Below are 26,814 nucleotides of genomic sequence, written 5' to 3' on the forward strand. Positions count from 1 at the left end.
TCAGACCCTCTCACACTGAATGGGTTCTCACATGGACCTCACATCATAGAAACAGTGGGACACGGGGGAATTCCAAACACAAACCCAAATAAGTCCTGTATTGCAAATGTTCTGCATTCAAAACAGACACCTGAAAACTTCCTGAAAAAATAAGGAAGACCCTAAATCCTTTAGTGGCCAGAGTGCCTACCCAGAAACCCAGAGTGCTTCTAAGGGTTTTTCACCCTGGGAACATGAAATCAGTGATCTCACATGTCCACAATGAGCTCTAACCACAGCACTATGCCATGGCCCCAGCGGAAGATAACTTCTTGGCAGAAATGAGAGGTAAAAAAAGGCAAGAGTTATCAAGAGTTATCTGTGGCAAAGACATGAGTTAAGAGTAAAGTGGACATGCAGTGACTTCTCATTGTGCTTCGTACATTTTACAAGGAGAGCCTATGTTGATATAATTTTTAGTCTGACAGATTTGTTCTCATTTTTACTTTCAGAATGTAAATGACATAAGATTTTTACCTGATTTATATTAACGTAATGGGCTTCTAAATGGAGAAAAGTGCTTCATATCTCAATATAATAGATGTGTTTCTCTTTCTAGGTAATATTTGCAGTGCAGGATGCTTTTAAATGTTTTTGTCCCAGTGATCAAAAACCTCAACATTTCCAACCCTTTCTGTCAGTGCATTGTAGGTGATCTTCTGTTCCTCTAAGGAATTCAAATAATTTTTAGCTCTCTGCCAGCAAACTGCAATTTTGCGATATCAGCTCACTAGCAGAGTATGGAGAATTGCTAGAAACGTTCAGTCTTCCTTCTGCTATTAGGACAAACCCACGAATAGAACTACTGAATCTCCCCACATAACTTCCAAAACATGAGAGATGCTGACCTGACACTGTTAAAAAGCTGAATATAAACATAAATACTTTTGTGTGTGTGTATTCATGTGTGGAATTAATGTCTCGGTGTTGCCCATGGCCATTCAATTTGCCATCGCATTGACTACTGCTAAGTTGATGCTGACTTTAGTGGATGATATAAAAATGTTAACTCATATGATTACAACAGGATTACACTGTTCATATACATGCACAGCCAATTTGTTACGAGGTAGAGCTAACTGGATGCAGCTGTTAACACTCCCCATGTCTGGGCTGGACTGGCAGCAGGGTCGTTGTGCTGGATCCCCCATGATTTAGGAGAAGTTACATGGGAAGATTAACAGGTCAGGGCTAGATAACAGCAAAAGCAGTATATGGTAACAAGTGAAAAATAACAACATTATTTTGTGGAGGTGTTTCTGATTTTTTTTCAGGTGAATTGCAGATTTTTAATACCTTAGGAGGACAAGATTATTATTTTAGGCTAGCGGGTACAGCAAAATTCTGGAACTTTGAAGGTACTACAGAAAAAAACACTATTTAATGGTAGCTAGTGGAATTTTGTAGGGGTTATTTCCAGTTCTAAATTTGAAAGAAGATGGTCTTATATCTGATATATGATAAAGAGAGGGATAACTTATTAAGTATTTGCAATTATTCTTTTTTTGTAGCAGTTACCTGCTTCATATGAAAAAAAAATCTACTCTTTTACTAGAACTTGTATACGTCCATCTCATTATCAAAAAGCATATCTGAAGTTGTATTCGAAATATCCACTAACACAGTACTAATACAATATTGCTGAGTAAATTTCTGAATGCATTAAAGCTGAGAGCAGCCATTCTCACTGATGCGAATATTAACAAGGACTACAGTGACTGGAAAACACTAGATGTTTTCAGAGAAAGGTCAGGATTTGAATTAATGTTTAAAAAAATTAACCAACAGTAAAAGAAACAAAATAAGTCAAAATTTATTTGGCTGTAATTGCTGTACTTTTCAAACAATTAAAGCTTTTATGGCATTATGTATAATATGCAATAACACCGCTTTATTTAAATTTAATTAAACTATAAGCAGGCATTTCAGAGGATATCTGACAAATTTTTTTTTTTGAAGTTAAAAAAATAAAACAACAGAAGGTGATGGCAGGTGAAATTTCAAATGATGGAATATTGATGCAGAGTATTAATTAACACACAGGGTTTATTCATGCTACATGGTGCATATAATGAGTTACACTTGCTAAATGAGGATTTGATTGCCCGGTATTCCAAAGCATACCAGCACTTTTCCATGGTAAAGGCAGGGACTTGTCCATTTGTATTTGCTAAGTACAAGAGGGATGGCCTCTGTGAGGAGCATGAAATGGTACCAGAATACAAATAGCCAATTTAAATATTCCTAGAAATGCCACAACATTCTTTATGTCTGACTCTCAGCAAAGCACGGTGTTGTTTTTTTCCTTAGAGGGGAGACAAAATTATTGGACATGATGTAGTTCATTGCACCTAATTTTAGCCATAGAATGAATCACCTTCTGGAAAGCTTTATCTCCTCCTTTGACTCCAGAGGGAATGCAGAAGACTGGAATAGATTATGTGTCTAATACCTCAATCACTGAAGTTACATAAAATGACACTAACCCCTTATCTTTAAAAAGCTTCTTCAATAGACTGCCTCATCATAAAGTCTGAGTATATTTAGGAAATTTAATTTTGGTGATGTGGTAAGGGGAACTGTCCATATATAAATATTTATAGGAAGCCTTCAGTAATCAGAAAAATCTTTAAGCATGCTTTCAACTTGGAAAGAGACCTAAGCATGTGCTTAAAATCAAGAGCATGCTCTGTGTTTTCTTAAGTCTAGGTAGCCATAAGGACATTCTTCAGTGCTTTCCTAATATGAGTTTGAGCACCCAGAGGTGAATCAGCGGTGTAGCACCAGTGCTACATAGAATTTCTCCAGCTCTTATTTGAGTGTTTGAAAAAACCTGACCAGATCCAGTGATCTTAGAGATTCCTGAACTTAGATCTTTCCCAATTCCATTCCTGAGCTCTCCCTGTCAAATCTAGATCTCCTTTCAGCCTCACTTCACAAGACAAAATTCATATTAATCTACTTGGTAGAGAAAAGATATGTTTAGATTATTCAGGTATTTTTCCTGTAGTTATGCTTACTGTCCCGACTTATAACTTCCCAGGAAGCTCTATGATTTAATAAGGAAGAAAAATATTTCCATATAAAGCATTGCAGATTTCACAGTGAAGTATGTATCTACCAGTAGACTTTGCTAGCAGCTCACTACAAGAAAGGAGTAATCTCTACCTATTCTCTTTCAGCATCTCACCTTTTCCTTGCAGTGTAATGCCTACCATGTCCAACAGGAATACAGGGACAGTAAAAAGTAGATCTGCAGGACTGTTGCAGAATTGACAGCTAAAATTTTAAACCACATCCACACATGTAACTGAAATAAGTTTTAAGGAAGTCTGTGACACTGTATCCAGAGTCTGCATTTGGACTTTGCATGAAAACAAAACAAAACTGACTGTATAATTTAGTCAGCAAAAGCATTCATTGTGTGCCCCAGGGCCTGATCAGCTGGGAGCGGGTCTGGTGAGCTGTTGCACTTGGGCTTGTTGCCATTCCTGCATGTGCAGTTTGCGAGTTTTTTGCTTTGTTTTGGTTTTTGCAGCTGTATGTTCTTACTGCTGAACGTCAAAAATCTTGAAGTAGTGCCAATCAGATACAGCTGAATTGCCTTTGCTGCAGTAAAAAAAAAATGATCAGCATGCAATTTATTATTAGAATAGACCATTCTAAATTTTGACTCCCATCACAGGAGACAGCTATATCCATTTTTGTATAAAAACTTACTTAGCACAAATAAAAGGAACAGCATATTTGCTGGTTTTAAGACCATATCCTATTTAAGCTGGACTCACTGGGGACTGGACCTCAAGGAGACCCACATCCAGTGTATTTAGTTGCACTTTGGGAATTCTTTCTCTCCCACTCCCTGTACAAAGCTTGTAAAGCAAATTCATTATCAGTGGCTTAGTTAAGTGAGTTGAATATTCTCCTGTTTGAAAGAACTACAGACTACCCATTAAGCAGGGCTGAGTGATTTTCCTTTAAAATTAAAAGGAAAATGTGGGCACCCACTTGTGTCTTGCTAAAAGACAGTGGGGGATCATGTGTCTAAAGCTTGGGCTTGGCTTTGAGAGTCCTCCCTGGAGCTCTGGTTTTACAATCACTTTCTTATCTGCTTAATTCCTGTGAATAGTCTTTTGAAAGTGATGGGAGGAAATGTCTGCAGGATGTTAGTAAATCCAGTCACACGACTGAGCTGGGAAGACACACATATTCATACAGCAGGGGTCAAACCCCATATTTTTTTCCTTAGAGTACACTAATGAGCCGATAAGAAAAATTTATTTCTACACTGAAGCTGTAACTTTACACCAGAATTTCAGCCAAGGCTGCCCAGATCCTGTGTCCATTGATTTAGGAATTGTTTAGATTAAGATTTAATAAAAAGAATTAAAACCAAACCAAACAGAAAAAAAACCACAAAAAAAACCCCAAAAAACAAAAAAAACCACCCAACACTACCACCATAAAAGTGTTCATTGCTTTGGCAGCTTCCAGATTTCATCTTTGTAGTCCTAAGGGATACCCTGCATACAGGACACGGCAATCACTTCCACTTTGGGAATGGCCTCCAGGAGCCTAAGGACTTGCAGATGCTACAGCCAGGGATTAGAGGAGAACACACCCTGAGGGAACTTGGGAGGACCCAGATCTGTGCTAACTGCTTGTAAGCCCTTTCTTCTCGCTGCAGTGTTGTTATTGGTACGATTCTAATGATCTCCATTAGGATTGCTGACGAACTACACCTTCTAGTTATTTAATTAATCACTTAACAAAGGAAGCAACTTGACTGAGTCATTAAACACAAACATCATCATGATTGCTCAGACAAGTTGCAGAATGAAAGAAAAAACTATGCAAGTTAAAGGTTGGTTTAAAATAAAACCAACTAAAATCACATGACGTGAGAAAAATGAAGTTCAAACCTCCCTTGGGATAGGAATTTTGTGGAGTTATTTTTAAAGCAATGATAGGAGCAGTGTTAAGCAACAGGGTCTCGGGGTCATCACACGTGTCCTCATGGTTCTCTAGTTTCATTCAACGGAACTATGCCTCCATCACATGCCAGCTTTGTGCTCAGATAGTGGGCTGAAACACTAAACTCTACACTGAAGTAGCTCTGCTTTTGTAATTAATCCAAGGCTATGGAAAGCAGTCTGATAACCAAAGTGAAGATGGTTACAACATCAATATGATGAGGAAGATATCTAGCACAGCTATTATAAAATGCGCTTGTAAAAATCACCAGGACAACATTAACTTGGCAGGATAAGTACCTTTGAGTAAATTTAGCCTGCTATTCTGCATAAACACTGCCAGTTGTGGATTGCCCAGAGGTACAGAAGAGAAGCAAGAGCTTTTTGCTCTTGCACTTATGGAAGAAAGCAGTCTTAATCTGATGCCTTTTTCTCCAGAGAGAATGCAAGTTAAAAATGAGAGAAAATACCTCAGCATTAATATATTTCATGAAATATCATCTGCCAATCTGACTGTGTGTGTTTGGCTCTATGGGCTGCAATGTGGGAAACAGACTCAGGAATGCATTTAAAGCACACACACTTATCCAACACCTTTGTTGGACGTACCCCAGCTACTGCTTTGGTCAAAGCATTCACACTGTGATTGGAAAGATCTCAACTTTGGATGTGTCCCATGTGAGCCTGATCCATTGAGACTAGAAAGGATAGAAAAGAGACTGAAGCCCTTGTTAAAGTACAAGAGAGCTTAGGATCCAACCCCACAGGGAGCTCAGGCTGAGACAAGCCCATAGTTCATGTTACACAAGGACAGTCCAGGTGATGGACAAGCAACCTTTGAGAGGATTTTGACCTGCACTCAACTAGCAGGGAAAGCATAAGTTAACATTTGGGTAACAAAACACGCCAGGCTCCACAGGCATCAAGACTCGACTTTCTGTTTTCAAGCCACTTCGGAGTTTTACAATGACCTAATAAAAAACAACTTATTGAAATTATGCTACAGATAATACAGTTCCAACTATGTAAACAAGAATGATGGTTTTCAACTGAAGCTCTAACTGCACCAGATCCCCTAGGAATGATGACTTCCAGTGTTTAATTCTGTTTTGTGTGAGCAAGTCGTCCCTTTTCTTTGTTTTAAAGCTCAGCATGATTAACTTTATTTTATTTATCTTTTAGTTCTTTTGTTATGAGAAATCCATGTACCAAAGCCTGCTCTCAGATTTCTTGAACTCAGCAAGAACTGATAGCATGATTCACCCCCTCCACATCTACCCAGCTTATGTTACCACTGTCCAAAACGTGCACTGTCAAACAGCATGTCAACATCCTGTTGACTGGTCTAGAGTACGAGCAGATGACACACTTTTCAGCTGTATCGGGTATTAGATTGGAGAGGAGGCAGGAATCAGTGTCTCTAAAGCATCCTGTCTGATCTTTGGACATGACAACATTATAGCTAGTCACAGAGAATCTGCAACACTTTGTCCACTGAGCTCTTGACCTTACCCATTTTCCCTCCATGGTGTCCATTAAATGAACTACAGTTCATGGAAAGCCAAGCACAAGGCTGTAGAGAAGATGTAGAAACTCTATATATTTCTATTTCACAGAGTGATGGTATGTTTTGAGAAGGATTCATACTGTAGTGACATTGGAGGTTCCCCCGAGAACACATTTACAGACACAAATGTAAAAGAACTCGCCCCAAATAAACTAACAGCCTAAGTGGGGATGCCTTACACACAAACAGGTACACTATATCTTTTAACTGCAAATAGTTGTGAGATAAGGCAAAGCAGGAGGTACGCTGTGCTCCAGGGATAGGAATATATCCTAAAGGTTCAAATAGAAGTCAGAGGGGTGGTAAAAATAAAGAGGTATGCCTGAGATACGAAGTAGGAAGGAGGGTTGGTCTCTTATCTCCAGTGTAAATCCTTCTTTTTTGGCCTTATGCAAGGGTCAAGAACTTGTTCAGTAACAATACTGTTATGACTGCAGACAGAAAATTCCTGCTCTGTGCCCCAAGGATTTCACAAGATAGTTGCACTTACAGTCACTGCAGCATAGACACCACATAAAAGATGAGTTATACTAGCTTCGTAGTCCATCCTGGGTGACAAGTCTAATTTGATCCCTTTTGCATGGTTACAAAGGTTTCATTCTCCATGACATTCTGCAGATGTGAGCTGGCCCACACAGGGGATGGATAGTCTATAGCCAGGAACCCCCATCCTCTTAGCACAAAAATAAATGGGAAACAGGAAGCAAACAAGAGGACTGAAGTCAGGGGGGAGACCCTACTGCAAAGGTAACAAATAGACTATTGTTCCTTCTAGAGATGGAGAAGAAGGTAATCGGTAGAAAAAAATATTTCACAGGGTGTGCAGAGCCAAATGCTTTCCTGAAGCATCTCTCCTATGAAGTAGCCCTCCTTCAGGATTCAGCCTACCTTCTGCTGCACCATAGCTATATCCCTCCTTGACCCGCAGACAGTCTTCAAAGTTTGGGATCCATCCCAACCACACATAGCTCACCAGCCTTGCATGTTTATGACAGTTTGAAATGTGTAGCCAGCAGAGGAGAGAAGAAAGCCAACACAACCTCTCACGCCAGCTGACCAGGTGACCATGGCACGTGGCCTGGTGGGACACACCACTGACTCATGCAAATGTGGCCATCAGTACGGGCAGGAGGCCCATCTTGAACTCACAACCAGGCAAGAACCGCTTCAGCTGCTGCTACATCCTCTCCTCAAAGGTCCAGGCGGTGGATCCAAACACCCTCTCCAAGGATGGGAGGCTATGTAGGGTGGACAACGAAGGATGATGCTGAGAGCTTTCCACTCAGCCTTTTTTCAATCTTGCCACAGTTTTTACAGGCTGAGATTACAGATTTTGCATTATGTTTTCTCATGAAAATCCATGCAAAGACAGGGATTTCTAGTCCAATGCCCTATTGTCATCAGGCATAACTTCCTGAAGAGAGACTTTTTGCTTTGGTTTATTTATTTATTTTCTTTTGAGTGCAGCCTAAACCCTCCCTTCCTGTTGGCAACAACAGCTGCAGTATGCAGCATTGGCTTGCCAAGCCTGAATGACTGTGAACTATCATTTATCTTGGAGCAAGATAATATCAAAGAGAACAAGCGTGTGGGCCTGACTATGAATTCATTACATAGCTCTGCTTAGGAGGAGTAGGATAAGTTGCAGTATCAGAGGCAAAAGAGGTCCCACTTCTGAGCTAACACTCTTGGACCTGAAAGGACTGTCACATCTGAAAGCACTACCGAGACAAAAAAGGAATTTTGGTTTCCTTGCTCAGAAAAATGCTCTGAGCTTTCAAAGGTTGGAGATACAAAAGTATTCACTGGGACAGGAATCTGATACTGCTTCTGTAGGTTAATAGGAACATGGTGGCCCCAGAACAGCAAGTAATTGGCTGATGAAAGCCACACAGCTGACACACACACTTCCCAGCATACCAGTGTTATCCCACAGATCCAGTGGATCCTGTATGAATGCCACAGCCCGTTGCTAAAAAATGCTTTCAGCTACCCTTCTGTTATCTTCGCCTTTTCTCCTTTTTGGGGGGCTTTTTTGCCAGAAGCAATGTATTTAAAGTTTAGGAGAGAGTTCAGACAAGCTGGAAATTAACAATTAATCTCCCCACTACCACTGTTAATATTTTCCCCACTACCACTCCACTGCCACCTTTTGCTCTGGGTTCCTTTGGTGCCTCCTGTCCCCCAGGGGCAGCCAGCCGAGGGTCGGGACAGGCAGAGAGCACTGGGCAGCTCTTTGTTTTGCGCCCCAGTCTCAGGCTCCTCCGGAAGCGTGCTGGGCTGCATGGAGCTGTCATGCTCACTTGCCTTTTCAATCTCACATATTTCCCATTAATGGTGAGTGGGAAAGGTCAGGGAGGGTCTCTTTAATGACCTGCTTGAGGGCAAGCAACAGCCTTGGGAAATGGCAGTCTGATTTCCTGGGAATCTCAGTCTATTCAGTAAGACAAGAAAGAAAAAGTGAAAGAAAAGTGAAGATATCAAGGTGTTAAAAGGGACTTCCCCACGTGGGCTTGGTTCTGCCAGGATCCTCTTATGTAAACTTGGGTATAACTCTCCCAGTGATTTTGGTGGTAGGAGAGTAGCCTCAATAAGCACAATGATGACAGATGCAGGACGCGTTGCACAAATGCAAAGGGTTTAAGGACTAGGAGCTGCCATGGCTCAGCTTAGGGCGGCTCACTTGGGTGCATGTATGCCATTTTGAGTAGTCCGCCACAAAACTCCTGGGAATGGTCTAGGCCACTGGCACTAACATAATGAAGGCATCTATACCTTCCATCCTGCAGTTCAGCTGCAGCGGCTGAGAAGTCTTTTCCCAACAGCAGATCTGAAATTTCTCAGGGATCAGGATGATGAAAGATTTAAACGTAATAACTTTGCGTGACAAGAATTCTCATGCCCCAGGACAGAAAGCCCCAATTTTACCTGTGCACATTGTGCTTCAAATATAGAAGAAGAAGTAATAGATAACATCCCCACCAGTATTTTCATAGAGAAGCTATCTGGTGTAAATCAATGTTGCACTATAGAGTTGAAGCCAGTGGAGCAACATCAGGAGTTTTTGCTATTATTTTTCCCTCTTTGTTTTGTGCCTTGCTTTGCTCTATCACTAAATGTTCCAGGGCTCTCTACCACAAGCCCAGAGTGTGCAAAATGCTGACTGAAGTCATTTACTGTATCCGTGCTCACAAACAAGCTGTTATTTGTCGTTGGCATGTAAATAAGTCACTGTTCTTTCCATCCTATAGCTGTTAAATAAATACTGTGAACCAAGTTTGCAGCATTGATTTCTTGTAGGAGGTCACTGAGATGATTTCACAGAAATATCCTGGAACAGTTTTGCAAAACAGGATGAGTCTCAGCCTGAATTTCATGACTCTGTTTTTTTCCACTTCCATTCCAACGGTTACTGTGTTTTTGCTGTCACAGGCAGGCAGTTAATTCATCCTGACTCCCAGAGATCAGGAAAATGGAAACTTTGTCCAGTCGTCTCAGTGCCTAAGACATATGCGTTACAAATTACTTGTATTCTAGTATGACCTAGAAGTCCTAGCCCATGTCAGCCCCAGACTGTGTATGCACACTTACAACAACTATGTACCGCTGATTGCAGCGTAGCATGCAGATAGCCAAACAGATAGCTTTAAATGGTAGCAATATAAACAGGGGAGCTGGTAGCCTAGTCCAGGCTGAAAAACCCGCTGCAGAGTATGAGTAAATTAACCCATGCAGACCAATAAATATATCCTAGTTATAAACAATGCCTGCCTGCAGATAAAAATACCGAGACTGGGAAGAAATCAGTTGTATCATCTTTATTCTACAGATGGCAAACTGAAGCAGAGATTAAATGCCTTGCCCAAGGTGCCTAAAGGAGTCTGTGCCTGAGCCAGGACCGGAGTTACCTGTGCCTCAGCCTGTGCCGCAGCCAGAGGTGCCTCCCTGTCCTGAGCACAGTGTAGATTCATGCTATATGCTGACGTAGCTGCTCTGACCCAGTAAATGCCATTCTCAATTTTCACCCGTTAAAAGGACAGAATCAGTCAGACTGTGAGTGTTAAGGATGCTGCTGGGCAACGAAAATTGAAAGCCCTACGTTCAGTCTCAGCCACTGATGACAGACATTTTGGGAAGGGAGTCAGCAGCAAGTTTTGCACTTAAAAGAAATAATATCAACAGTAGTGGATAGGGGTTTGGGAAGTGAATCTAATAGGTGCGTCTAGATTTGGCTAAGAATGAAAAGAGCGTTTTCTTTCCACCAGTTGCTGGCTAGTAAAAGCAAAGGGGTGGAATACATCCAACTTGCAAAACTTGAATACAGTTACTGCTATCTGCAAATGGGTGCCCCTCCCCGCTCATGTGAGCTACACAGGCAAAAGAGAATGACACATGTGCTGTTTCCTTTTCCAGTTGTAAAGGGGTCAGGAGCCAGGCAAGGAGAGCCTGAACAAGAGGAGCATTTTCCTGGGCTCTTCCAGCTGTTCTGTTCAATCCCGCCGTCGGTTCTGAGCAGGGAAGAGAGACTGTCAACACAAATAAGGCATTTTCAAAGGCGTAAATTATGAGTTACCAAAACAATACGACATCTCAACCACGTGAGTACCCTTATCCCCCCCTCCTCCTTACAATAAGAGTGGATTTATCAGTCTGTCGCTTAAGGAAAAGATTGTCTAATGTGTTTCATATGCCAAAAAAAAAAAAAAAAAAAAGAATGCCCGAGTCTAATCCTGAAGAAAAAAAGTTGTGATGAAACTGTTTTCCTTTTTTATTCTTTGTGATTGTGTGTGCGCGCGTTTGTCTGTGAAGAACTGAAACGGGCTCTGCAAACTCTGGCTCCTGAACAGGACCGAGCCGAGCAAAGTTAGTAACATTTCCGCCTAAACCCTGGCTTAGAAAAGTTTCATTTGAATGTTTTTCCCTCCCCCCGCCTTCAGGAATGAAAATATAGAGCATTTCGAAAGTGTACTGACGCTTTTCTAAGATATTAATGGTGCTGCCCAAGTTGTGTTTAGAGTCCCAAGCTGGCTGTGTGTAACATGAGACGCAAGCCACAAACTGGCAGTCGATATTTAAAGCCACAATGCACTTCTGCTCCTGGAAATTTAGAAACGTGGGCTTAAGGACAAGCAAATTAGTTTCTCAGCAAGAGAGAGTGCAGGAGGGCAAGTCCTCTGCTGGCGTAACTGCATATTTCAGTAAATTTGGAAAGAGTCAAGGGAGCACAGAGACTTAGCTGCGGCATGGGAACATTCATTTGAGGAGAGTATTAAAAAGAAAGCGGAGGGAAAAGGGGTGGATTCTGATTTGATAAACTGAGAAAAGTCAATGGGAAAACACTGAGTATTCAGCGCTGCAATAGCAGCTCCATACCTCTTTTATGGCTTTAGTATAATCTTTCCTGCTTTAATTCAAGACAGTAGTTTTATATTACTTTTAATGAACAAACTGCCAATAGCAGAATTATTTATCATACCGTGGTATCAGTAATGAAGGCAGAAAGTACAGACAGCATTGCTGGGAGCCGTCTGCGATTCAGGGTTTGATCCAGAGATTGCTGTAAGAATATTTCGGCTGTATGGATGTTGACACTGATGATGTTTCCCAAGCTCTGAATGAGGTAGACTGAGCCAGCAGAAATGACACTGCCAGCAGCATCTCTGGAATCCCGACCAGCAATTTCTATCTACCCTTTAGTCCTTTCTGAAAATTCTAACCAATAAGAAACATTAGATGCTGGCTTTATATTAAATTGTATTCTATTTTATTCAGCAGTTTAGAATATGATAGCTTGTTTTCTATTGTTTATATTACAGCTTGTTTTCTATTACTGGTAAGGAAAGAAACACGCAAGCTAAGTCAGGATTCTGAGAGTTTGGATTTGGAAAAGCTTGAGTAAATTACTGCCATTGGTGCTCTCCAGCGGTGTGCAGGAGGGTGGCTGTGACTCACTGAAGTGCATTTTGCTCATTGTGCAAAATCAACAAGGGTCCAGACCCAATCTTGTCTCTGTAGTAACAGCCCTGGCCAGGTGACAAGTCCAGGACCAGCTGTACAGTCCTGAATGCATTAGAAATCACCTCTCAGACAGACCCAGGTCATCAGAGGACCCCACAGAAGGCCCTGGGGTGGATCTGGATGAGGAGTTAGTACCCCGTGGGGCCTTTTGTCTGTTCATAATGAAAAAAGGCTGATGCATCAGGTTCTCTTGTTTTTTCCAAAATCTAGGCAGGAATTCTCAGTTTGAATCATTTTAAGATCATATGACTGCCAGTGAAAATAAATGGCTTGCAATCTATCTAGAACAAGTATTCTGACTGAAAAATAGTGACTATCTATTCTTTATTTGCCCTCATAATTTCCCTTACTGATTCAGACAGGGCGTTCCTGTATTTTGTTTCAGCCTGTCTCACTTTTTTTTTTTTTAAAAAAAAATTACATGGATCAAATTTACAGATTAAGAACAAAATTAAATTAGAGGGAAGTCTGATTGTACTATATTCCTGTATAATACAAGTTTGGTGCATTGGTTTTATAATCCTTTGGGGTTTAGGGGTAGGTCTTGGGAAAAAGGATCTTATTTGTTAGTAAAATTCCAGAAATTTTTGTGAGAAACAAGATATATAAAGATCAGTGTATTGATAGGCAGTGCACAGCATGGACAGCAGATGTTTGCCAGAGAGGCAGAGTAATTGAGAAAACAAATTTGCTTCATAACAATAGTGAAAATCTTTGAAATGGGTGTGAAAATGCATAAAGAATCAGCAAAAACCTTTGACTATACTGAACATATTAATTCTTTGCCGAGTACCTGCAGGTGAGACCACAGAGCAGCTGCCTACTGATGTAAACTGAACAGTGTTAAGTTACCTAATTGCTCATGTTCTTTGCTTATCTCCTTGTATTCACTCGCAGCTGATAAGGAATTTTTATTCATTCTATAAATACAGTATGATCCTGGCAATCCAGGTGGGAGCAGACTACTGTTTCAGATTTAAAATATGCAACGCTGAACCCTGCAAATGCATTCTGCTTCTATAGAGGGATGCCACACCATCTAACCTCGGGCATTTCCCATGCCCAGCTCAGGTAGCCCATCGCTCTGAGTGGGCTCTGTATACTCGCTGGAGAGCCAGACGAGCCAGTAATGCAGCCTGCTGATGTTAGGCAGCGTGTGTATATTTACTCCATCATTCATAGTTAATGGACATTTGTGTGTGGCTGGAATAAAATGGAATACCTAAGTAAAGAAGGCTGCTACCAAAGCCAAAAATGGAGTTGGGCTTCAATTTCATTGACTGGGATTCAATACAATATTGTGCTGTGAATATATCTCCAGTTTCTTTCTTCTTTCTCTTCTTCTGATATAAAACAGACCTAGCCTGATAGCAGGAACATAAACTTCCTGATTTTTAAATGCATCGGTTTTAAATTTGCTTCCTCCCACTTCCACTCAGATGTACAGGGAGTAGCTGCCTGATTTATTACAAAATCTGCAGAATTCCACAGGTTTGGCAAACTCTGTTCAGACTACGGCTTTTGCTCTCTTCCTTTTAGACTGCAGTGACCCAGTTCCAAGGCAATGGACAGCTCAGATGAGGTGAAGGACTCACGCAAATAAACGTCATTGGGTCAAAGGCTCAGTCTGGGGAAGCAGTGATCTGTGCAAAGCCATCTTTGGGGATCAAAGGTGTTCATCCCCTTGGAGAAGGTGCTCTGCGCCTTACAGCATTGAATCTGTACTCAGCGTGCTGGGAATGTTTTATTTGGGGCCTGTTATACTCCAAATGCCAGCTGTCTAAGGAATTAGTGGTTAAGGAGAGCAGTTTGTGGAGGCTTCTCTTCCTCATCACCTACCAGCAGATAAGGTCTTCCTTCCGAGTGGGTAGGGACGCAGTGCGGTCTGTGGTACGGACAAGATTTGGCCCAAAAGGAAACCAGGAGGCAAGACTGGACCTCAGGCCATGCCTCACCTGCAGAGAGAGGAAGAGGGTCAGGAACAGGGTGAAGCAAAGCAAGCCTTGTGAGCTGCATGCTTTCCGTCTGCATTGCCAGCCCTAGTTCAACGGTAGCTGAGGTGCAAGCCCTGCCCTGTTCAGGGGGGAGCAGGCCCCATCCCACCAGCAGGAGGTCTCGGCTCCATCGTGCCCAGCTTTTCCACCTGCCATAATGACAGCGAGGAATTCTGGCAAAAAGAAACCAGTATGTGTGGGGCTGTCCTCTCCAGAGAGGCTGAGAGGTTGGCCAAGGCGGCCCCTGATAAAGGTAAAGTGACTTACAGCTGTGAATGGCGAGTCTGGTTCTGAGAACCGCCCTTCCCTATCTTTAACTCATTATGAGATATGTTTGGGGGCTGCAAACTGGTCCTTTAAATGTTCCTGGAGCAATACCACTCACCTTCCACACAGGGCCTGTGCAAAGCCACAAACAATCGCCATAGACTTTTAATCATGTTATTCACTGCCTCGGCAATAGATTTGATTTCATTGCCCTTAATAACAGAAGCGCTTGTCTGTGACAGTAACTAATAAACAAAAATGGAGGCTATTGATTATGAAAATTTTGGTCTACACTGGTAAACCTGTGAGCATTTATAAGCAAGGAAACCTATAGATTATAATAACCTCTCATTTTTAGCACAGAAATCTCAAAATGTGTCCCACAAGCACTTATGTAAATTGAATGCCTCTGTGTGTATATTTGTCTCCCACAATTCTGCATATGAATTGGAAAATTTGGCTTTATACCCCAGGGCTCTCCCTGACACCCTCACTGCCTGAGATGTTGATGTGAATGTCCACAAACTGGAAGGCACAGAATGCACCTGAAATTTCAGTAATTAACAGCAGAAATGTTGGCAAATTGCTAAGCTGGAGGGAATGGGGGGATGTCCACCCAAATAGGAGTCTGTTTTTTTTAAAATACACAGTTCTCAGCATTTCTGGGCACTGCTTTTCAAAAAAAAAAAAAAAAAAAGCCAATTATTTATACAGTAGATGTTAAAGATTCAGGTTACGGCTGGTTATGTGCTTAAGCCCATTAGTATTACAGAATTGTGCGGTGTCTGCATCTCATTGCTGATACCGTTGCACCTTTCTTTCTAGTCTCTTGTAGAATATACCCTGTATCCATCACTGTTCAAATGACTGAGTCCGATCAGCAAAGCCTTTTGTGAAACAGGCTTTCGGGACCGCATTCTCTAATGAAAGTCTGTTTGTGTGTCTGCTCTGTGGAGCGCCTGTCTCTATTGTTGGGGAGGGATTAGTATTCCTATAGCATAGGGAAATTCAAGCCAGCAGAGGGGTCTGATTGTGCTAGGTGCTGTACAGGCACCCTTTCTTCAAAAGGACGGTAGGCTACATAGAGAGGACAGATTACAGGTAGGAGAGAAATGACCGCTTGCCAGGGGCGCTGCTGGAGAGGCAGCTTTTGGCTATGGGAAGGCATTTATAGCAACCAGGAGGTAGGAATTAGTATTGATTCCACTAGATCCGCTGGGGCAACAGCTCTTTGCTTCCCACTCTAATTTTGTAATACATGCTTAAGAAAAAGGGTAGCTCAGAAGTCATTTAGCAACTGGCCTATTTGCTTCCCACAGAAAGATCAGAAAACTTTTAAACACAGCATTTGGCACTGGTAGGATCGTTGTTTACACTTTTTTTTTTTGCCTCAAATCCAAGTTGTGATAGGAAATGCATGAAAAATTGGGGGACACCCAGATGCTGCAGTGACAAGGGTACATGAACATCTTAGCTGGGCAAGTCCTGGGACAGTAGGCAGACTGTGTTTTACTTATTTCTGAAAGACTGAAGTTCCTAAGTCAAATGAATTTGACAGTGTTACCCCAGTAATGAGCTGATGAAAAATTCACCAGCTGCTAAGCATTCTGAAAAACTACTTAGCGAATGAAGAAAAGTGGCACTTGGAGAAATCAGGTTTGGTTTGCCAACAATTTATGAACACAAATGAAGAAAAGGTCTGTCTTCTCCGGATAATTTATCTGTAACCCATAACTCAACTACATCAAGTAATGATACGGCAACATTATAACAACAGACGTGCAACACATAATTCGTAGCTGAAATAAGGTCTGTGCTCCTCCGTTTCTCCAAGAGTCAGCATGATCTAATTCACACCAGATTCCTATCTCTCCAATGTCAGCGTGGAAATCGAACACACTGTCTGTGCTATGATGCTCCCTTATTGCAGATGTACCTTGCACGTGTAGTTTCACCGAGACATCTGGCTAAGTGATTTTCCTCTTAATTAATCTTCTCATCTGCAAAGGAGGCCAGTTTCTCATATCGTCTTCTCTTCTGACATATGTTTCACCACAGGGTTCTTCCTGATGAAGCAGAAAACTTCACTTAAAATCTCAACGGGTTAAACTTGTTCTGCTGCATTGAAGTTCTAAAGTGATTTTTTTTCTTCCCTCTCACTCTCTTTTTCATCTTAGAAAAAAAAAAAAAAAGCAGTTATTTCATGAGGGTCTACCTCTTTTTTCTTCAGATAAGCCCTGAAATGGAGTTAAGCTTTTTATCAGTAAGTTGCAGGGGGCTTTTGAACACACCCTGAGACAGCTCCATGTTATCGTGAATGCCTATTTTACTGGGGACTGCATGTTTAAAATGTCTAGTTTTACGAGGCAGTCCACATTATGAAGAGCATGTGTGACACAATGCAGAACCAGACACCAAGTCTTTACATACGTGTCAGTGCTTAGATTTGCAAACAGAGACTATTTTAGTAACATCAAGGCTAGACATTGGATCTGAATTCTTTATATTTGTACATATATACACACACAGTTATGTACATACGATATACTGCATATCATAGAATCATAGAATGTTTTGGGATGGAAGGGACCCCTAGAGGTCATCTAGTCCAACCCCCCTGCAGTCAGCAGGGACACCGCTAACGAGATCAGGTTGCTCAGAGCCCCGTCCAACCTGGTCTTGAATGTTTCCAGGGATGGGGCCTCCACTGCCTCTCTGGGCAGCCCGTTCCAGTGTTTCACCAACCTCACAGACATACATATATACACACCACCCTTTTCACTACTTCTATGGCTTTTCACTAGTCAGACTTCTGTGTATGGAGAGTTTTATTTCCCTGACCACATCTCTATTCACAGACCAATACCCACAAGCTCACATTTCCCTTTTTATATGGGAGATACCTTCAAAGGTAGCAGAAAAAAAGACTAGATTTTTGATGGCTTCACAGAGGCATAAACTCAGCAACAGGAAAGCAAGCAAGAAGATGGTTTGGGCTGTATATAAGAAGTTGGGAAATATTACAAGATATGTTTCTTATATGATATAATAAAAAATCAGCGCAGCCACCTTATGCAAACTATCCCTTGCAGTCGCCAGATTCAGGTGTCTCTCTGCTGACTGTATACGCAATCAGAGCCCAGCAGCTTGTGATGGTACAGACACTGAATCACTCCATGTTTTGAATTTAGGCATCACGGTATTTGCTTGAATCCATCTTGGAGACTATTACAGGACCCATGTCCTCATAAGCAAAGATCCAGAGAAAAGCAATAATAATGACTTCAGAAAGAAGGGGGAAGTAGATGTTCCATATGGATCAAGCTATTTAAAAGGGGAGAACCCAGATTAGGAAAGGCTAAGCCTGCACAATTCTTCAGGCAGTGAATGGTGCAAGTTTAAACCTCAAGCCCGCAGGAGATTTTGTCACAGTTGTGTTCCTCGAGTAGCTCATCTGTGTTGGGAGAATTTGGTAGTTGCATGTTCAGGAAAGGTTTCTAGAAAAACTGATCATTTTAGCATATTCATGCTTAAATAAAAGTTATTCTTTGAAGACTAACTACCCTCATTTGGAAACAGAATACTTATTCAAGAATCAATTCAGTTGTATTCTGTAATTCTGTGCCCACTTCAAACAATTACAGGAAAATGAATTTACACTGTATTAGCTTTCACAGAATTGTTACTGCAGGTTGACTTGGTCCCTGTGTGCAGGCAATTTTTTTCTTTGTACACAAGAAAAAAAAAGCTTGTTTTCTTTGAAAAAGCATCCTTACTAAGACAAAAGCAAGATGCATCTCATCTGCTAATTGGATATTTCAACAAAAGCAGCTCCTGATGACCAACTTTAGCTAAACCAAATAATCCTTAGGTAAAATAAATAGCCTGCAAATCACTTAACCACAGGTGATTAAAGAGTTACATATATTAATCAATAGAGAGAAAAAGTATTTCTAGTGGACCCTTGTGGAATGTGGTCATTCAAGAATTCAGGGTACCTGTGTATGTTTTCAAAAATTCTGAGGTATCTTTGAAATAACACTCTGGATTTATATATTTTATTTCTTTCTTCTGGGATCTGTATGTGTATATTGCTGAATACCAATTTCAAGGGGGTTTTAGCATTTATTAGAGCTAGAAATTTACCAATGTATTATGAAATCACATTTTCAGTAGAGTCTCTGATTTCCTGAAGCTTTAATAACCAGCACTCATGAGCTAGCAGAGGTTGTTCTTCTAACGATGTGATGGTTCATTCAAGTGTCATGAGCACAGTCCCTGTCCTGTCCAATACAGGGAGTAGAAAATCAAATTCTTGATGTATTTGTGAGGCAAGGATGCTCTCAGAGAGCAGACCCGTCTCTATCATTACCTGTCTCTCACACCTGCCCTCCCAGGTTATGTAGTTCAGGTATCCTCTGCGACTCCTAATTCTGCCTGCCTGTCCTTTTCTCAGCCCACAGGTAAGTGCTCATTTGTCAACGTAAGAGAGACACATAGGTCCCAGTTCTTAAATAGCATTTTCTCCCTTCTTTCAAGGACCTTCCACAGCCCTGGCAGTAGGAAGGAAGAAAAGCACAGGCAAGGAAGACATAAATATTCCCTTGTCATCCTCTGGGCTGAGGCCTTGTTTCCTTTAGGCGTCACCCACTCTTCCATCTCCCTCCCTCTTCTCTTCTCTTCTCTTCTCCATTGGTTTCTCTGTGCTCTCTCATTTCACAACTTGCTATGAAACACCACCTCCCCCCTCCAGATCTTTCCTGCCATCACATAGGAATTTTTATTTACAACCTGGGACATGCTTTTTACATCCTGGATCCCACGATTGGGAGAGTTTATTATTGTCTGTCTCCCTTGAACTTCCATAATTAACTTCAGTTTGATTTTCGGAGTCTGTTGCATACAAATCCAGTTTTCCTCTCACTGAACTCATCAGGATTTTTTTTGATTTAAAGATGTCTATTTTACCAGTTACTAATGGCAATTAAGCCCTTGGTGGAAATAGGGAGATATACACTGGATTGGCTGCATCTCTACAGAAAACCCTGCATAAGTTGTTGAGCAGAGCAGACGAGGAAACAAAACTGCCGTTGAGAGCCATGCTTCCGTTCCAGCTTCCCCTTTGCTTTGGGAAAAGGGGAAGTAATGGTTTTCTTTCTCTTTTACAAAACCACTCAGAGCGCTCTGCACACCCTGTCATTTTTCCCATTACTCCTCCTATCCTTGCTTCAGTCATGAAGCAGAGTGAAGTTAATGCTAACATCAGCATGGCCAAGAAGAATAGCACCATGTCAGGGAAGAGCCTTCTTGTGCAAAACCTTGTTGATTGCCTTTGGTGATTTCCCAGCTCCCACTGAGAGTTGTCTGCTCCTTCATATTTATTGCTCAAGCAACGGTTAGTGTCAAGACCCTCAATTATCCTTAAAAAAGACAAAACCACCTTCTGTCTCACTTTTTGTAGAGCTGGATGAGTCTGGTCCCTCCAAACATCTCTCCCATGATACTTACTTTCCCACCCACCTCACCCTACCTCCCCAGTTTATGCTCCCTCTACTCAAGTTAACCATCCCATACCCTGACCCAAAAGCCCAGCTCTCATTTCTACTTATTTGCTGTACAGGGTAGACTTTGAGATTACTTCCATCCCAAGCCATTACAACAAAGGCAGTGATGCATCGTGGAAAAGATGGTGTTGTACAGCCCCAGGAAGAAGCTGGTTTGCTTATAGCCTGGGCTAGCTAAGTCTTTTTTCTCTTTCCAGCTCTCCAGTCAACATCCCTTCCTACTCATGATGAGTAGCAAGTTCTTACTATCTTTCCTCTCACATGCTTCCCATTCCTTCTTAACAAAATACAGTCTTCTCTGTTGCATAAATGTATCCTTTTTGCTTTGTTTAGTCTGTAAATTCCTCAGGACAGAAATCATCTCTCCTTCCATCTCCCTTCTAAACAAAAATCACCAAACAATTATTTGCCACTTCAGCGCTCATGATAAGGGGCACTGACCACATCCATCTTCCTGAGTTACCTCATCAAGTTGCTCATCCTGAGCAGAGATCTAGGCCTCCTGAAGCATAAAAATAAAATGCAAAAAAACAACCTTATGTATGACATCAACTGGCAAAGCATATCAAGTTGGAAGGACTTCAGGGTTTTCTCCTTGGAAATGTTTTTTTCCCTAAACATATTCATTTGTATTCTCTGAGATAGTCTCTAGACTGTGGAGATCAAAGCAAGCTGGAAATCCAGCAGAGTTTTTAAGTGCATTAACGGTAGTGTGTTTCAAAGCCACATGCCTGAACATTGAAGCACCATGGAAGAAGTGAAGTAGCAGGTAGTAATACATGTAAACATGATTGTTCTAAACTTCATACTTTTCAACTTGTCAAAGCCTAACTCTGTGACACAATGTCTGACAAGCAGTAAAAATAAGGGATGCTGCATGCACACTCATAGACACGGGAGAGCATAAAACCCAAGGACACCAGACAGCTTTGGATTTTCTCTTTCAGCCACAGTTCAGATCTTGTAAGTCATTTACAGCAATAATGATGTGGATTTACCAGACTTTCGTGGAAACTGGCAAATCTGGGCATGAAGTGCTTTGAATCCAGAAGTATAGTCCTCTGCTGCACATTTTTTTGCCAAGGTAAAGAATATAAAATGCCATCCACTGCAGACTACTGGCATTTTGTAAATGCCTGCGTATTGTGAATAGAGATAACCAGTCTTTAATGTTCCTCACTTAGCAATTGAAGCATTGTGGAAATATTTTTCAGGTTGTTTCAGAGAGTCCAAGTGAAACAAAATGAGACGAATTTTCTTTTTTTTACCCCTAAAGAAATGAGAACATAATAACAAGAGGTGTCCATCAGATCTTCCCCCTTTCTAACTTTTGGTGCATGTTTTCTGATCAGCTCTAGCTGTAAAACACACAGCTTCATCACCGGAGGTCCTGGCATGTAAACAAATAGTTGACAATTTCTGTCTCCTTCAAGTTTCTGCAGAGCTTCTCAGGAGCTGCCTTACTCACTGCAAGTTATCATTGCATTGCTGAAGCCAGTGGTGTTGAGATACTTGTACCCTGGAACTTAAGATTGCTGGTATTGATTTCACTGAACTTTGGATCAGAATTTGCTGATTTCAGACCTTCCCTTTTTAATATTACTCTGCTTCAAATGCCTTGATTTAGCTCACGGCAACCTCATCTACTATCGCCACAGATTTTAATGAAGGCAAAGTGATTTATCAGTGGTAACTAGAGCTCTGGTAGGAACCACTGTTGAAGGCAAAGAAAAGGTGTCCGTGGCTCCTGAGCTCATTCTCCCTGTGAATTAATGATCCATAAGGGAATCCTTGTACCAAGGAGGACGAAATCACCCCTCCTGTTTTTGACAGGCAGGAATGTGACTGGGGAGATAAATGCTTCTGCATTTCTCTGAACTTTGCTGTTGCTCCTCAGTAAAAGATTTCCCCTTCTGGAATCCATTAAAATCTGTGAATCTCAAAGACTCTTCTTCCTCTTCCCATGTTGTGTGTGAGATGCTTAATCTCTGCATCCTGGGAACAAAACCATTTGTGAGCTGGAAACAGAGCATGAGCCAAGCCCTTCTCCTCTTGGGGTACCTCCTCTGATTTCTTTTGCTTGCAATGAATGAAACCTTTCATTTCAACAGCCTTATCTCAAAAGGTTCATGGCTGACTAGAGCAACAACGGGTTGCCAGAGATGGATGAAACAGTTTAAAATGTGTCATTGCTAAGTATGTAAGGATCAGATTAAAACCCCGGGGGGGTGTGGGGAGGTGGGGTGGGGGCAGGATGGGGAAGCAAAAGGAGGTATGACTGCATGACACTGTTTTTAAGATAAAAAGCAGCCTGGACTTCTTCCTCCTACTCCTCTCCATGACTTGCATTTCCGTTAAGGAGAAGGTCATGCCTTCTCTCCCAGGCTGCTACAAGCCTTCCCTGGGCAGGAAGCATATCCTGTGTCCTGTTTTCTCCAGAGGCCAGCAGCAGAGCAAATGGGAGCATGACTTCCACATCGCTGCTTCCACTGTGCTGTTTTTAAGTGACCTGAGTACTGAACCACTGAGTAAATCTCCCTCTTTTTCAAACGTGGTGCAGCCCAGCCCTGGCTGGCAGCTGCAATTTCCCAGAGGGGGAAGTACAAGATACTCCCTTCGGAGGTCTGGGTGCCTATTTTTGTCAGATATGAAATTGCAGCAGTCATTGGGAAGGGGGGAAGCACATGTCCTGTAATTAAAGATTGTGTCTGTGATTCATTCCAGAGGAGAGGGATGTATTTTCTTCATTGAATGAGGAAAATAGGCTTGGAAACTGGCCCATCTAGCCCATGCCATTTTCCACCTAAGTGATTTCCTTCACAGCTCACACCTGAGAAGAGGGTCTCAAATCCTAAGGGATCAACCACTCCAGGTCATGCCCTATAGCCTGCAGCACACAGTGAGGTCCAGGATTCGTGGGTGGCTAAGGGAAGTCTGCCAGGGAGCTACTGATAAATGTGGGTGTCCAGCTTAGCAATTGATTTTCTTTGCCGCTGTTTGGCACGTTAAAGTAACAGCTTGCTCTCTGTGGGCGTGAGCATCCACATCCCTGAGAGGATACTTCTCCCCCACACTGAACATAATCCTGGGTGAGGGGAGATGTAGCAAGAAATGTAAAATCAGTCCCTTGACAGGTGCAAAGCCATGGCATGTCAGCTGAGGGCCATATCGTCTCTCCAGACTCCCAAAGCACACATACCTGTCTTCCTCATTCCCCATCCTTCCTGGGATATTTCCAATCCATCTTCTAGCTTATGGGATTTGGTACCAATTTTTTCCATCCATCCTTTGTTTCACTGCCACTGCACAATGAAGCCACGTTGTGGCATTACCAGAGCTGCCTGTGTTTCCCTTGGCCCCCATCAGCAGTTTGGTCACACTAGAATTAAGAAAAAGAGACTTTCCCAGGGACACTGCCACCTGTTCCCAGCTGCTACAGCATCCATGACAAGTGATTGCCAAGATAGGTTTGATCCTGATGGTGCTGGGTGTTCTTGCCTAACCAGGACTTAAAAGCTTTTTCAGCTCTGCCCGTGTACTGAGCATGGAGCTGATGGTCCATCTTCCCCGCTAGAGCCAATAGTAGATGCCTAATGGAGAGTTAAAGCAGAAGGCAACCATCTGAGGTCTGAGGCATGGGAAACCTTTGAGCCAGAGTTAGTATTTCAGCATTTAAAGTGTTGTCTTGGGATGTAAAAAGCTTTTGCATTTACCAGAGTTTCTCATATGAAATACTTTAACCTCCTGTTCACATCCAGCCTCAGCACTTGGCAGGACTGAGCCTTACCTCCCCCTCTTCCCTCTTCGTGAATGAGCCCTTTTAACCTGTAGTTGAAGGAATTCAACCTTGGGAGCTCAGCGTTACTGAAGGCACAGCTTGTGTCAGGGAGCAAGGCACCCCTCTGCCTTGTTCCCCCAGGTAACCACAGTGCCTCCAGGAGCCACGCAGAAATACATGTGACCATGGCATTATCCTTTTGTCCCCTCTAACAGCCAGCTGTGCAGCAGGAACCAGCCCCAGCAATGATAAAGGCTGTTGCCTGAAGCTTTCCATGCAACTCAGCACAGCCCCAGAGTGCTGTCATGCCTCGCCCCCATCTTGGAATGCAAACGGATAGGGAAAGTCTTTGCCACTCCTTCCCTCCTCATTCAGCTGAGCTCCTACTTGTCAGACAAAAATGTTCAGTGCAAGGCTTTAAGGCAGGAAAGCCAGACTGCTACGTATGTCGCTTCTTTATAAAGCGTACGCATGGCCTTGGGAACACTTCTCACTGACTGCCTCCTAAAGGGACTCCCAAGAGCAAAGAAGCTAGAAAGACAAGCCTTAGAGCTTCTGCAGGTGTGGTTAACTCTCATGGGGGTGGCAGGGGCACAGGGAGAGGCTACCATGTCTCATGAAAGTAGCTTAATGAATTTAGAAACGCAGACATTCAGGTCTTGTGGATGAAAAAATAAAATTTGACAGACAGGCCCTGTAAAAGTGTAGGCTGTTTTATCTACTACATTCAGTTTTCTATTCTATCTGTGCAGATGGAATGAAAAAATACAAAAGGGATGTGGGCTTTACTCCTCCCTGACTTGTAACAGATACATACTTGTGTCCAAGCCTTGCCCCGACATGAAGTACAGCGCAGCTCCTCCTGAAATAAACTGCAGCTCACACATATCTCAGGGTGGAACTTGGCTCTTAAACAAAGTCTAATGGGAGTCTGCTCTGGCTGAACTCTACTTATGACTTCATATTTTCCAGGGGCGTGCTAGCGCTGTTGGTTTGTTCATTTTTCTTTTTTTTTTTCATTCTCTTTATACTAATAGGTGTTTCAGTGGGATAACTTGACCTTATGATACTGTTCCAAAGCAGACTTCTCTGGAGGCAATGGTAAATAGTTTGGGTATGTTATGAAAGGGCTTTGAAAAATTTGCAGGCTTTCCCATGACTGCTTGAGAAGGCAGATTTTTGCAGCCTGTTAGGCAGCATCAAGTGGTGAATTAAACTGGGAAGCTGGAAAAGAGAAAGGATGGACAGAGGCTATATATGATGACCCTGATGATAAACCCTTGGTTCTATCATGTTTCTAATATTCATAAAATACAGTTTTTAAAAGCTTTCACCATTGGCCCAGCTGAGTGGTTGGAATGCGTGGGAGATCTGCCACCAGCTTCAAAGGGAGCAGAAGCGGTTTAACAGAGAGAGCTTTTGCAAATCCCACCTTGTATGTATACCGCTTGGTATTCCACTTTGCGTGTTGGAACAGTGCCCTGCTTTGATACAAGCGTAAATGGGACTGCAGTGACTGCTGCTGCTGCTCGGCTGCAGAGCGTGATTGCTGCTGGTTCAGCTATGGATGAGCAGCATCCCTCCAGGCAGGGAGGGAGGTACAGAGTAACAGCTCTGCCCTAGGGTCCCTATTTTGACAGCTGAGAGAGGGCCCTTGCTTCTTAACACATTCTAATAAATTCTTACTCAGGGAATACCGAGCCCAACTTTTTCCATGGCCTTCTAGAGCTGCTGTATTTCAAAGGAGACATTCAGCTGTGAAAATCTGGAGTTTTCGTTCGGTTCAGACCAATCTAGCACGGAAATCTCCAGCTTTATGCAGCTGCTTTTCTCCTTATGCTTCTCTTTTGGGGGACCTGTTTTTTTCTGAGTGCAGATTTATAATGTACTTCACCCAAAACCCCTTCCTGTTAACAGATCGACTGACAGTCAGACCACATGGCGACTTGGATCAGTTTGCCAATAATAAATACCCCCCACCTCTTTCCTTTTGGTGGGCTGGTGTTCTGCTGGATCAGCTTGAAAGGAAAAGGGTTAGGAACAAGAATGCCCTTTTCTGCTGGAATGTGGCAGCCAGCTCAAATCACAATTCACTCTCAGCTTTCCTGCGTGTGTATTTCATACAGTTCGGAAAAGAGCAGCCCAAAGGCTTTACAGTAAGTCAAAAATATGTTGATCAGAGAAGTGCCATAGCAAGCATTTGTTGCTATTGAAAAGTACTAGACCATATTTCTTTGCTTAATGACACACATTAATCCTCCATTGAAATTGCAGGGCTGTCCAAGCTGAATCTGGCTTTAAAGTTTTAAAATATAGTCCAAACTATAAAAATTCAGCAATCTGACCAAAAAAAGAGCTGAAAAAAATCTCAGCAATGTCCTTTTGGTTTTTTCTTTGCTGTTAAAACCACCAAGGACATGGTCTACAAGCTTTAAAAATAGTTGCAAAAAAATTACATTTTTTAAATTGGTGACCAAGATATGAATATTATCCAAGTACCCACTGCTACTTATGTTTTCAGTCCAGTTTCCTAATGAAACGAGTCTTATGTGTTCCTGCTGTCTATCTGTCTGCTTAATCATCTGTTCATCCATCTGTCACTTCCCATCAAGAA

At 42.2% G+C, this 26,814-nt stretch overlaps 1 protein-coding gene across 1 annotated transcript in view; it reads left to right on the plus strand.

Annotated features, from left to right (window-relative positions):
• The first annotated feature begins 10,961 nt into the window (after positions 1–10,961).
• Positions 10,962–26,814, plus strand: part of GYPC (glycophorin C (Gerbich blood group)) — a 30,142-nt gene continuing 14,289 nt past the window's right edge. The window contains exon 1 of the mRNA XM_009647153.2: positions 10,962–11,177. Within this exon, the coding sequence (XP_009645448.1) occupies positions 11,144–11,177 (34 nt within the window). The 5' untranslated portion in view covers positions 10,962–11,143. The remainder of the gene's footprint in view (positions 11,178–26,814) is intronic.

Source organism: Egretta garzetta, unplaced genomic scaffold, assembly GCF_000687185.1.
Source record: "Egretta garzetta isolate BGI_Z169 unplaced genomic scaffold, ASM68718v1 scaffold759, whole genome shotgun sequence".
NCBI lineage: Eukaryota > Metazoa > Chordata > Aves > Pelecaniformes > Ardeidae > Egretta > Egretta garzetta.